This window comes from Olea europaea, unplaced genomic scaffold (genome assembly GCF_002742605.1).
Source record: "Olea europaea var. sylvestris unplaced genomic scaffold, O_europaea_v1 scaffold3196, whole genome shotgun sequence".
Classification (NCBI taxonomy): Eukaryota; Viridiplantae; Streptophyta; class Magnoliopsida; order Lamiales; family Oleaceae; genus Olea; species Olea europaea.
In genome coordinates, this window is record NW_019250791.1 from 21,538 (window position 1) to 36,166 (window position 14,629).

Consider the following 14,629-nt stretch of genomic DNA (forward strand, 5'->3'; position numbering starts at 1 on the left):
TTTTTGCTCTTTCACGTGGATTTTTATCATGACTTATATGTTAAAGGGTCTATTCTAGATGTTTAAACTATTAACAATCATGTTTGGTGTACAATTATTTTTACAATATTGTTGACAACATACCACGTGGCACATTGTCATGGACAATTTAAAAAACCATTTATCTTTCCAACTAGAATACTCACCACGTGAGTAAAATATTATAAAAAAATATTATCCACCTCCCCCATTGTGTGTATTTTCCAACAATTTGATTATTATTGGCGAGGGAATATTGATCATATTCCACCCATCACCGCTACCTATTAAGTAGTTTTACTGATAAGTGAGATTAGCATAAATTCATAACTAATACTAATAAACAATCTTTAGCAAAATTTCCAAAGAGAGAATTTAAATTTGGTGAACTCTTCGATTAATGCAACGTTGATTTATTTTATTTTGATTGTTAATCATAAGTTGACTGCACTAGTAACATATTTTCGGTCTAATCATCAACTTGGAGAATGAGATATTTTTGAAGAAACTTTTAACTCGTGACATAAGTTGAAAATGACAAGACAAACTGGTATGAAAAGAATCTTAGAATGCCTAACTAATATTGAATCATGCTATATAAGTACAAAAGAAATTAATAAAAAATTTTGACAAACAACACAGGAATTGATAGAAAGATGAAAAGAGAATAAAAAAAATCAATCTAATCATCTGCGATGCGACTGTAGGTAGAATGACAGAATTTCTTGTAATCATGGGTTTTTCCCATAGACCAATATTAGAGCCGGGGAACATTAATTATTCTTTCCTTCCATCCAAGGTGCACTCCAAACACCTGGCAACGGTTGTGAAACTTTAAGACAGAGCTTGTGAGAGAGAGTTCTGAACAAATGACTGTCGCACAATAAGATCAACAAAAAGTAATTGAAGTGATTTTACAGTATGCCTACATTCATGGTATGATGCTAATAAATTTATCAGCTTCAAATGGGATTAAAATAGTATGATCTCGGTATTCTGGCTCGTTTCCTTCACTTCATCAGTTAGTTTCCAATGTACAAAAAATATGACACACGTAATCAACAATATATATATATATATATTGAATTTTCATGGCCGCCTTTGCTACCAAACTCTTATGTAAAAGTTGCCAAAGTTCATGTCAGTCGATCGAGCCAAGTTGGATTGGAATATTTAGAAATAAAATAAGAATACTTTTCCACATTACATTATTGGCCCATTGGATTGGCATCTTGTCATGGATAAACAAAATTCCAAAATATTGATCAACACCAATTTAAAATATTGGCATTATTTGAATAGTCGTGCATACTGTTTCTCAACTCAATTCAATATGAATTTGTTTTAGATATGCTCATCTTTAACATTTAAAAATTTAAAATGAGACAATTTAAAATTGTGTCATAATAAGTGTTGAATGCGTACGCAAGTCGTACTAACACCCTTTTATGATTTTTTTTTTTTAATTCAAAAACAAGCGTCATAACTTGTTATGACACCAAATAGCCCTATTAATTACCTTAATCAATCTAATTTTTAATCTTTGACTTTGCATCATATTAGATTTTTTTTAATTCTCCGTCACAAAATTTTAAAAATATTGCTACTTGTACATAATGAAAATGTATAATAATTTACATATAGGTGAGATGTCAAAAAGAGAGTTGAAAGTTTTTTTTCTTTTTTGAAAGAAATTTTGATACAATCATATCTCTTCACATCACGTGTATGTAAACCATTACGTACATAAACACAACCGAAATTCTAAAATAGAATGTCCCAAACTATAAGATCAATTATTCACCATGTAGCATGCCTCGTAAATATCCATTCAATTTAAAATAAAATGATTCGACATAATAACATAGCAGATCAAGTCAAGTCACTCAATTTTAAAAACTATTGCACATGAAAAGATGAATTTTGTGGTGTGTTTTGATTTTGTAGCTTTTGCACAAGTACACATTTAACATTAAGCCTTGTTCTCTTATCCTCAAATCCAACTGCATTTAATTCTTTGGAATCAAGAAGTTATAACATTGAGAATGAGTAGAAAAGAGAACAAAGATTTACGTATTTCACATGAACAAGACTAACGAAGAAAGGACTTCAGGGTCTAGAGTTGAATTCTTGAAAGTAAACCATATAAAGATAAAACTCCAAATATTGCACACGAGGAAGTTCCAGGATAACACCTTTAAGTCCTGCAAGGTCAAAAACGAAAGGCGGGGTTAGAGTGGAGCACTATAAACTATATCATCTTTGGTACGATTGAATGGACAAAACTGTATTATAATATGATACATAAGAAAGATTAGTTCAAATATTGCTTTTTATTCTATCAATTTCAATCCACAACAACATATCAAACATGCACTTCGCATTTTTTTTGTCTTTTTCTTTCAAATCTAGCAACATTTCTAGTGATCCTAATTCTCATTTTTCTAATCAGCCAAATTCATCTGAATATATATCTATCATTTGGATTCAGCTGATTCTTCATTGAACATCTCTATGTCAATTTCAATTTCCATCGTCTACTTTTCCTGAATCTGCTGACTAACATAACCAATTGAACATAACTTAGAGCGTGTTAGGCAAATCTCCATCGTCTACTTTTCCTGAATCTGCTGACTAACATAACCAATTGAACATAACTTAGAGCGTGTTAGGCAAACAAGTGGCTTTCTTGTAAACCTTGGACCCACAAATTGTATGGACCAATATGCACACTACTGTGGATCCCAAAACTTTTAAGCCAAATAAGTTGCCAAAGCGTCTACTGAACTCGCACCTTTCTGTCCCTATATGATCTCAAGGGTCAAAGCGCTCTTTCCCCTTCCCTCTTTAGGGAAACTTAATAGACCGCGAAATGGAAGAGAAAAGAATACAGGTTGTTTTGACAACATCGCCAAGCATTAAGAGGTAAAAGTTTCCCTATCTTCTCTTTCAAGAAAGATATGTGATGCAGCACCAATAGAACTATTGAATAGAGAACGAGAAAACCAAATAATAGGAAGAAGAAATTAGTGGAAGGGATGACAGAAGAGGGAAACAGTAGAAGAAAAAAAAGAATAATGGAGAAGAGAGGGGAAATTCGCCACAAGCCACCAATAATTTTATTCGATCATCAACTGTCCATTACATGGCGAAAAAGATTTAAATAACAAAAACCTAAAGAGAGAGGGACATGCCCATTACACAAGTCCATGAAAAAATAACCTAACCAAAAATAAACAAAATAATAGTACAACTAAAATGAAACAAATAAACTGGATGTCACTTAAAATAAATAACTGGATGTCCTCATCAACTCTTCCGGGGTGGGAGAAAACTCAACCCTGTCGAGTGAATATATCAATATAGGTTGCAGTTAATCTCCCAACCATAAGCTGAGTGGTTGGTGGTTGGGCAAGCTTCTTCCGGTGTCTGTAGAAATGTGTCAGTGAAGGTTTGAATCTGGTGTCCTCACCAACTCCTCTAGGGTGAACGGGAGGCGATCTGAGCCAAGGAAAATCCTGCTGACTCCGATAAAGCTCAAATAAATCTGGATCCAATTGCTGTAGTGTCTCCTGGAGATCCATATACGGTCAGAATCTGGTTGACCAACCCAACGAATAAGGAAGCGCTGAACCTCCCCATCATTAGTTAACACGATTTCTTCATCTAAAATAACATCAATTTTATCTGTGTATACTGTGAAAAGTGGTAGTGGGTTAAAAGTGGCCAAAGAGTCGGGATCAAGGTCCACAAAAGGAGGTAACAAATGATCGTCTGAGGGAATGAAATGACCTTTATAAGCTACTAGGTCCTCAACATTGAAAGTAGAGTGGTAACCAAAGTGTGGTGGAATGTCCACAACATATGCATTTGGAGCAACTCGCTTTAAAATTTTAAAAGGACCAACACTACGGGCTTGCAATTTGGAGGCGAGTCCATGTAGACGCCGCTCTGGCCTAATGCGAACCATAACGTAATCCTCAATGTTAAACTCAATATATCGTTTATGCAAATCAGCATAGAGTTTATATTTAGCATTACTAGCTTCAAGTTCTTATTGATCTCAATATGCAAATCACGAAAATATTGTGCAAATACTTCGGCTGACACTTACACTCTAGACTGTGGGGACATAGGAATGAGATTTAACGGCTTACTAGGCTTATACCAGTGAACAGCTTCAAATGGACTCATACCCAATGAACAATTCATGGAGTTGTTATAACCAATTTGAGCTACAGGAAGGATCAAATCCCAATTACGAAGATTTTTCCGGACCAGACATCGTAACAAATTACCAAGACTACGATTAACTACTTTAGTTTAACCGTCAGTCTGGGGGTGGTAGGCCGTAGAGAACTTCAATTTGGTACCCATCTTTTGCCACAAAGTTCTCCAAAAATGGCTAGTGAAACGAACATCCCTATCGGACACAATGATTTTAGGAAGCCCATACAATTTGACAATCTCATTAAAGAACAACATAGCAACCTTGAACGTATTTGAGGTCTTGCTACAGGGGATAAAATGAGCCATTTTCGAGAAACTGTCGAGAACCACAAAAATAGAATCATGTCTCTTTGGGGTGCGTGGCAATCCTAACACAAAATCCATATTAACATCTTGTCAAGGACAATTAGGGACGGAAAGAGTGTATAGACCTATGTTTTGCCTCTTTTGTTTGGCCAATTGACAAGTGTTACATGTATTGACAATCTTAGCCACATCTTTCTTCAAACTAGGCCAATAGAATTGCGTTCAACCTCCTCTATGGTCTTATCACGCCCAAAGTGACCAGCTAAACCTCCCGCATGAACTTTCCACACTATGAAATTGCGCACTGAAGTTCGAGGGAGGCACAATTTATTGACTCTAAAGAGATAACCCTCCTCAAGTCGAAAGCTATATGTGGTGCCTGATTGTCCCCTTTGCAAATCAAGAAAGATATCTTTAAAATCGAGACATGCCTCGTAATCCTTCTTAAACCTTTCAAAACCGATGACCTTGATACTCATGATCGACAAAAGGGAGACACGACGACTTAATACATCAGCTGCTTGGTTCTCCATGCCCTTGTTGTGTTTCAAAACAAATGAATAGGCCTGCAAATATTCAATCCAACGACCATGCCTAGAACTTAATCTTTTCTATGAGTTGAGGTAACGGAGGGCCTCGTGGTCCTAATACATGAAAAACTCCTGGGGCAACAAATAGTGGCGCCAATAGCGCAAAGCCTGGACCACCGCATACAGTTCCTTATCATAAGTTGAGTACCGTTGTTTGGTCTCATTTAACTTCTCACTGAAGTAGGCAACACGGTGATGATCCTGACTCAAGACTCCGCCTATACCTACCCCGGAGGCATCACATTCGACCTCAAAGACTTTGGAAAAGTCGGGAAGACGCATGACAGGAGCCTCCGTCATTTGCTTATTGACCAACTTAAAGGTCTTAGCTGCTTCATGTGTCAATGAAACTCCCATTTCTTCATGCACTCCGTAATAGGCACCATAATAGTACTAAACCCCTTGATAAAGCGACAGTAGAATGTAGCTAAGCCGTGAAAGCTCCTGACGTCATGAATAGTCTTAGGTTCAGGCCAGTCAAGAATCGCCTGAACCTTGACAGGGTCAGCAGATACCCTTGTCGAAGACACAATGAACCCCAGGAAAACAACTGTATCTGTGAAGAAAGAGCACTTCTTGACGTTAGCGTAAGGTGGTCATGGTGTTGCTCCTTAGTCTTACTATAGATGAGAATATCATCAAAGTAAACGACAAGAAACTTACCCATGAAAAGTCGAAGAGTTTGTGTCATTACCCGCATAAAGGTACTCGGCCAATTGCTTAGCCCAAAAGGCATGACCAGCCATTCATAAAGACCATCTTTCGTTTTAAAGGCGGTTTTCCACTCATCACCTAGGCGGATTCTAATCTGATGGTATTCACTTTTCAGATCAATCTTCGAAAAAATTGTAGCCCCAACCATCTTATTTAGCATATTGTCAAGTCTAGGAATGGGAAAACGATACTTCACCGTTATCCTATTAATGGCACGACTATTCACACACATTATCCAAGAACCATCATTTTTAGGGGTCAACAGGGCGAGAACTGCACAAGGGCTTAAACTCTCACGAATGAATCCTTTGTGAAGGAGGTCATCCACTTGCCTTTGGAGTTCAGCGTGCTCGGTAGGATTCATCCTATAATGAGGCAAATTTGGAAGGGATGCCCCTGGGAAGAAATCTATGGCATGTTGAATGTCCCATAGAGGAGGTAAATGATCAGGTAGGTCCTCCGGAAAGACATCTCAAAACTTTTGAAGGAACGATTGGACTTCAGCAGGGCTCTTTATTGTGGAGTTAGATGAAACCTCCATGACTACCAAAGCGAACACAATTGAGTCACCAACAAGTGTACGCTCAAACTCCGTAGGACTAATGATATACAATCCTTTTCGTTCCACACTCTTCTTCGTTTCCTGTGAGCCAACAAGCTTTAGGGCAGTGGGTTAAGGTGAATCTTCTTTCCATTAAACATGAAGGAGCAGGAATTGGATCGACCATAGATGGTTACGTCTAGATCAAATAACCAAGATCGTCCCAAGATGATATGCTCGACATCCATTGAAATGACATCACACCATATATGGCCCTAATAATCGAGGAACTGGATAGGGACTAAACAACGCTCCTTGACAACTATAGAAGAGGTATCAACCCAAGAGACGCTGTATGGTTGAGGGTGAGGAACTGGCTTCAACCCTAGACGGGATACAGTAGACATCGAAATCGCATTAATGCAGCTGCCACTATCCACGATAACCTTACAGCCCTTGTTATTGATCTTGATGTAAGTGTGGAAGATGGCATGACGACGCCAATCATCGGCATTCCTAGGCTGAGTAGGAGTGCAACGGACGACACCAACTCTAGGCGTATGTGGGATAAGGGGACTAGCCTGAATACAACCTAAGAAGGTATCCTCACTATCCTCCAAGTCATCAAACTCTTCTAACTTAGGTTCATAAACCTGGTCCTCTAATGGCCCGTCAACTATACCTTCACGCTCTTCCATAACTAGGGCTCGGCTAGGACACTTAGAAGAAATAAGACCAAAATCCTTACAGTTGAAGCATTGCAAATGGGAGGACGCCCTTGAAACTTTAGAACATTTACCTTTACTATCTGATGCAGAGGTACCATTAGAAGGAGGAGGCCCTAGATTAGATTTAGGGGATGGAGTGGATGCAGAATAGGTTACAGTACGAGTGTCACTACGAGTTCTATACGGTGCCCTAGTCACTAACTCGTAATCCCGAACGAAATAGTAGGTGTGGTCAAGAGTGGTGACGCCTCTAAGGACAAGCTCACGCCTAAGATCATCTCTTAGGCCTTGCCTAAACTTACTCAAAGTCATGATCTCATCCTCAACGACCTGACATCTTATTCGAAACTCATCAAACTGCGCGACGTATTCGGTCATGGGTCAATTGCCTTGCATAAGTGCGTTCCATTGATCCAACAAGTTACACCTGTAAGATTGAGATAAATATTTTTCTTGAAGGCGACGCTTCATTTCATCCCAACTCCCAACAGGGGAAACATGACGCCTCTCCAGGAGGTCCTCAACACTTTCCCAAAAGAGTTGAGCAGTGCCAATTAATTTCAAACTGACAAATTGTACCCTCCGATCTTTTGGGACCCCATACCAGGCAAAGAAGCGATTCATATCTCTAACCCATTGATTGAATACACTAGAATCTAGACAAGCATCAAATATAGGGGCATCTAACTTAAAATTTCGAAAGAGGCGCTCCTTGTAGCAAGAGGGAGATTGTGTATCATAATGGTGATATTCTAGCTCTCGTCCACGAGCCTGATTTCCTTCCCTACAATCATATCTGGAGTGGTGTCAACCACCTTGTGGACGACGTTGAGGTCTATTAATGGAAGTTTCAGAGTTTTCAGCTTCAGTCAAATATAGGTTGGATCAAGAGTGTTCAACCTAGCGGCTAAGGCTCTATACTCCTCACGAGTAGCGGCTACCTCAGTTTGGACAGCCGTTAATTGATTTTGTAATTGTGCTAACTGTCGGGCGAGGGCCTCAATTTGGGACGGATCCATGGCAAGGCAAACTAGAGGTAGTAACGCAACCACTACGCAAATGCATACAAAGTAACACTAGCTAAGTGAAATGCACTACTGAGATCAATAAACAACGGGTGCCAACAGTAAAATAGCAATTTATTTTATTTTTATTTTATTTTATTATTATTATTTTTTTTAAGTTACTAAAAAAAAAAGATAGGATTACGTAGGGTCGAACGTGGCAAGCTAATAATACTGATGGAAATAAAATAGAAAGCAAGGATACAAATGATTATTCGAAAGGTCTAGTCACGTGGGGGTAATCGGGGAACAATGGATGTGAACTCACAAATCCTGATCAAGTGGATTTTTAAGGCTACAATTATCAAATAACGGCCACACAAGTAAAAGTAGTGTAAAGCAACAATAAATAAAGGTCAAGGACTCCCTGTCGTTTAGTTGCTCGAACTGCTGACACGTGGGCTCTGGATATAATTGCGTCCTTTCCTTCGCTTCAGGTGGTTTACTGTGAATATGAGTAACTGCTGTTCTAGTTCTGCTGGTAGTGTATGTAGAAACTGTCCTTCTATTGTGTTGTTGACGACGGCAGGTGGCAATGGAGACGATTGTGACTTCTATCCTGAGTGTGGAAGTGAAGGGGTGTACTGTGTCTGGGTTGTGTGTAGGTGGGACGATTTGTCTGGTGATTGTTGCTTATGGTAGCCGTGGTGACAGAGAAGAAATGGGTTGTGGGTTTGAATTGGATTAAGTGAGAATGAGTTTTAACTGGGATTGGGAGTAATTTGAGCCCCTAGTTTGTGGCCCAAATGTCTTGATAAAAGGAATGGGTTCGCGGGTAATAATTATATGTGGGTATATGGATTATTATAGGGTTGGGTTAACATAAGGTGGGCTGATTTTGTATGTAGGCTGAATGTAAGTAGGGTTTGATTGTTAGGGATGAAATTTATGAAACAACACACTTAGCAGCAGCAAACACCTAAAACTCTAAAACTAAATTATTTTTTTATTTTTTTTGGGGAAACTGCTGAAATTTTTTTAAAAAAAGATGAAACTCCGAGTGTGAACAGTACCCGTGAATAGTAGCGAATTTTTTTTATTTTTTTATTTTTGGGTGAAACTGCTGAAAAATCTATTTAAAAAAAACTGAAATTTCGGGTGTGAACAGTAACGATTTTTTTTCTAATCAACTAGAAAGAATATTGAACAAGAAAACTGCTGCCTCACAACAAATTTTTTGTTTGTGCTGTTCCACAAGTTTTTGGGAAGAGGATAGGAAGAAAGTTTTGGATTTTAGATGAAAAATTACCCAAATTTTAGCCCTGATACCAAATTTGATGCAGCACCAATAGAACTATTGAATAGAGAGCGAGAAAACCAAATAATAGGAAGAAGAAATTAGGGAAAGGGATGGCAGAAGGGGGAAACAGTAGAAGAAGGAGAAGAATAATGGAAAAGAGAGGGGAAATTCGCCACAAGCCACCAATAATTTTATTCAATCATCAACTGTTTATTACATGGCGAAAAAGATTTAAATAACAAAAACCTAAAGAGAGAGGGCCAAGCCCATTACACAAGTCCATGAAAAAATAACCTAACTAAAAATAAACAAAATAACAATCCAACTAAAATGAAACAAATAAACTGGATGTCACTTAAAATAAATAACTGGATGTCCTCATTAATATGTATCTATTCTTGATGTAAATAAATAATAGATGTGATTAGTATAAATGAAAGACGGGAAAGAGAAAGTAGAACCGGGTACTCAAGATAAGCCCAAAGCATCTTGAATGTCTTTCTGCAAGAGGAAGAATGGAAGAAAAGATCAATTAGATACAAACCTAATTGATATCAAAATTACTTCCAAAGAAAAGCAAAATCTATGTAAACAAATTCAGAAGTTGTCTCTAGCATTTTCTAATGTGCATGTTTAGCTAAGCTAAAGAAAGTAAATATACTTATATAAGCAAATAATTTAGTTTCATGAATTTTGTTGATCAAAATTGGAATAAGTAAATACGAAAGTAACCCCTGTATTACTATCAAAATAAGTAACTTCCTTAACCAATAATTATGAAAAATATAACTTATTCCTGTAAACAAATATTTCCTTCAAACCTATTTTACTTTTTCCACGAGTATATCTTATGTAATCCTTGTTAATCGAAAATTAATTGGTAAGCGACTCGAAGAGTAATATGAAGGCTTTGGGTAGAAAGTCTACTAAACGAGTATGTATGACCATGATAATCAATGTCTGATTGGTAAACATCTTTCATCCAAATTTAGCTCCACCAAAACTCAACAAGCAAATACATGACTAACGAAAGAAAATGAACAAACTGTCCTACCTCGATTTCAAGAGGTGGGGTCCTAGGACCATATCTCTCCACAACTTTTCCTTCCTTGTTCACCAGAAACTTAGTAAAATTCCACTTGATAGCATCTACAAGCAAACCGCCTTTTTCCGATTTTAAGAACTTGTAGAGAGGGGCTGCATTATTCCCATTAACATCAACCTAGGATATCGCGAAATATACTTCGTTTATAGTTTCATCCAGTATATTGAATTTTTAGAAAAACATGCAGAAATGGCAAAGTGAGAAAAATAAATGATCTTTAGGACAATTTGATAATCCTCCAAGTAAAAAAATCCAGTCAAGAAAAATTTATAATCCTCCCTGCTTGGCACATATCTCCCTCTGAGATTGTGTTAGAAATTTTGTTTTTCAAACTTCGTTAATGGTAACAGGAATTTATTGGTGTCAAGGAGTCCTAAAATCTCTCCACTAAGAAACAGATTAATGGCAAAGCTAATGGGTGGTTTTTGTAAAGTAGGAAAAAGTTTTGAGTTCACGTGAAGAATATTTTATTGTAAGAATGTGTGATTGAAAATGAGCATGGAAAAAAAAAAAAAAAAAGAGTTTTGGAAGAATGGTTACCAAACGGGGGCTAAATATACAATTCAATAATCTAACTTGGAAAGGGATACCTTTTCGAAAATTGGAAATTCTGCTTTAAACCTTGTGCAAACGGCTTCTTGAATTTCCTCATTAGTTCCTGGTTCTTGCCAGGCAAACTGATTGCAAGGAAATGCCAATATTTCGAAACCTAAGAAGAAATGATTGCATTACGTATGCCTCACAGAACCCACCAATCAAGACAAAAACATGTGGTGACAGCTCCAAAATGTTAAAATTGGTTAACAAACCTTGGTCTTTATTCTTCTCGTACAAAATATTTAACTCTTTGTAATTTGACTGTGTTAAACCACTGTAAAAAGGAAGAATGCAGGGATTATGGTTCAAAAGATTTAAGTTTTTTAAGCTAAAGGAAACACAAAAGAATATCTTTTTTAAGGTAAGCAAATAAGAAACATAGCAATACAGCAAGAAGATCATCTAAGAAGAATGATATTATTCAACTGACATAAAATAAAGATCAAAGAAAAGGCATCACCAAACCTAAGATACACCATGCCAAAGGGATTGGAATGTATTTCATAAAACAACTATAATCAAGTTTCCTTCGTCCTATTGTTTTAGGTATGGCCAAGAAATCATTTCCAAGAGAAAATTTCACACCCAATGTTAAAAATACCCAACTGTCTCTTTAGAGTATTTTATGTTAGATCGCAAATCGTTCACTGGTTTGCAACTAAATTGGTCATAAGATTCTCAAAACGTCGTATAACACTCATAAAGATCAACTTTATGAATGTCCTGTTGAATTCTCAAAGCTCTTAGCATTGATCATGTTCTAGTTCTTCTTCTCCAATAATGCCTATGGCCTCAACTCATTAAACAAAAATTTGATTCGGTGTGATATGCTTTTGATATTCAGCAACCCCGGTCAAAAAGTACTCGCAAAAAATAAACATTTATCTATCGTCATGAGGTAGATCGCATCTATGAGCTATTCCTCTGTCACCAAAATAATTATGCGTCATTTCACTACCGGTGGCAGCTTCGAACAGGTCATATATCGAATTCTCATTCTCAGAAAATATACCATGTCTATCTGAATTAGTATGCTCATTATGTTATATGGGCACAATTTTTACGATGTAAGTGAAACTCGAAGAGAAAGGGCAGAAATGAGAAAATCAGAAATATAACTTAACAGAACAGTGATGACTACAGAGTTCAAACAAAATTGCCTAATAGTTACAAACCAGAAACAGGTGAAATCATGTACCATTTTGAAGCAACATTCACAATGAGAAGAACCTTCCCTTGGTAATTGGTCAATGGCACATCATTTCCACGAACATCCTGTAATTTAATTTAAATTAACCAACACCACAAGAAAAAGATCATTCTCCTAAATGGACAACTACTACAAAACAAACAAGTGGAATATCTAATTCTTGAGAATTAAGGCTGCTATGAAAAAATAAAATAAAATAAAAAACCCAAATATATGGTGTAACCAATCGGCAAACATATCCATGGTCCAAAAGCAAAAAGCCTTTAGAGAAGGTATGGCTAAGCTTAAACGTGGATCAGTTACTTTTGTTTTACTTTTTAAGTGGCAAAATTGATTTTTTGAATGTAACTCTTCCCTCAATGTCAAAGTAAGCAGCTTTCTTTGAATAACAAAAATAATTTATTTTAAAAACTTATTTATCTACTTATGAGTAAAGTTTTAAAGCTTAGCCAAACATTTTAGGCTCAAAGGTCACAATTTATCACTTGTGTAACTGGAAAATGTTAATATTGGGTTAGCAATAAGCACCCTCAAATTACTAACTGCTATGGAGATTGAATAGGAATTTCAAAAAATTTTAGCATATTCTTCTGGAGTAGCATTGCAGATCAATTATTCGAAAACTTGCTTGAATAATTATCAAATGTTCTCTCCCACTTTTTGAATGAAAAACGCAAAAACTCAGGAGCTGATAAAAACTCTGAACAGTGTGTGTTTTTTAGGGTTTAGTGTAATCTAAACCAAACATCCAAAAGTGTAATCTTTCTTACGAATTTTTTGCTTGAAATAATCCTAATGCTTGTTCGTTCTGTTATCTTACAAAAAAGCCATCTTCGGGGCAAATGCTCTTGCATCAATAGTAATTTTGTTTATCAAAAACATTTAATAAATTACATATTAAGAAACTGGGAATAATAGATTAAAAAAAAAAACTTAATTCAAGAAAAAGGACAATTTCTCACACACCACACAGAGATACAGACCGATAAACAAAGAAAACCATGATAAGAAACAGTAAATTTGATAATTACCTTAACAGTGAATTCATAAATGGAATTTGGGGATTCTTGGGCAATATTTTTGGCAGGAAGATGTCTGTAGTACAACAACAAGGCAAGACCAAGAAAGACAAGAGATGCCCGGTTGATCAAACTCCCCCAATGCATGTTTCCGTGTGCCTCTGTGTGCATATACGCGTAGATCAGAGCTCAGTCGGAGCTGCCGCATGGGTGTCAATTATGATGTTTCACTAGGATTGTCTTTCGACCTTGTTTGGCTAAGCTTAAAAGCAGTTCAAGTAAAACTTGTTTCCTTCTCTCACCTATAGGTTAAAAATAGTTACCCGATTACAAACCAGGTGTAAACTTTAAATTAATTAACTAGGTCGCCTCACATTCTCAACTTTGAATGGGATATCATGGGGTTAAGCAATCATTGTAAATAGATGTATTTTAATTTCGTTTCACCGTTAAATTGTATGTCTGTGCATAATTATTTCTCCTATATGATTACGTGTCAACATGTAATGCCATGTGTGCTCCTGTCTTCCACGGAAAAATCGTAGTCGTCCATTTGATCTCAATCGACACAATTTCATAAATATCAACTTTCCAAGGACAATCGTATCCCAGTATTTTGCAAACTTATGCTCACTTAACCACCGTTTAACCCATCCTTGAACTATAGCAGACACCTCAATACGACGCCGTATAACTACAATACCACCTATCTCTATTTAACATTTGGCCCCAAAAAAAATATTTTTTTGCCAAGTTACATACCGTGAGGGAGAGGAGAAATTTTAGTGAGAGAAACTTCTGACAAATTCGGGGATGCGCCGGCCGTAGCTCGGTCTGTCTCTCTCTCAAATTTATCACACCAAAATTCCAGCTTTTCTCATCCACAATTTTCGGTTTTTCATTTTGCCAAATATATATATATATATATATATATATATATGTTATGAATTGAAAGACTTTTGTCTTCACTAGATTATCATCCATAGTGATATTCTCTTAAAATAGTTTGATCTAAATCAAATAACTGAATTGTCCCAATTGTACTGACCTATTTGAAAGAGTTATTGACTTGTTTCCAATTTTGAATCTTGAATGTATGAAAGAATTATTTATTTTAAACATTACTTAGTTACTTATAACTACTGTTTTAAGCTTAGCCAAACATGGTTTTCATTATGTGTCACTGGTAGATGAACTACTGAATTAAATGCTGGATGGACAAAAATTAATGATAGGCTAAGACATGAGCATAGTCTGGTCCTTCTTG

The 14,629-nt window shown here is 36.5% G+C and overlaps 2 protein-coding genes across 2 annotated transcripts; both read right to left on the bottom strand.

The window, feature by feature from the left end:
- Window positions 1–1,929: 1,929 nt before the first annotated feature.
- On the bottom strand, window positions 1,930–13,650 carry LOC111385527 (probable glutathione peroxidase 2). Its single transcript, XM_023009924.1, has 7 exons — window positions 13,375–13,650; window positions 12,332–12,408; window positions 11,346–11,407; window positions 11,127–11,245; window positions 10,486–10,653; window positions 9,893–9,932; window positions 1,930–2,222 (listed from the first exon to the last, which is right to left on the bottom strand). The coding sequence occupies exons 1-6, from the start codon at window positions 13,531–13,533 to the stop codon at window positions 9,900–9,902; spliced, it is 618 nt and encodes a 205-aa protein (XP_022865692.1). The 5' UTR covers window positions 13,534–13,650; the 3' UTR covers window positions 1,930–2,222; window positions 9,893–9,899.
- LOC111385528 lies at window positions 4,752–5,501 on the bottom strand. Its single transcript, XM_023009925.1, has 2 exons — window positions 5,262–5,501; window positions 4,752–5,120 (listed from the first exon to the last, which is right to left on the bottom strand). Exons 1-2 carry the CDS (start codon window positions 5,499–5,501, stop codon window positions 4,752–4,754), a joined length of 609 nt encoding a protein of 202 aa, XP_022865693.1.
- Window positions 13,651–14,629: the final 979 nt, after the last annotated feature.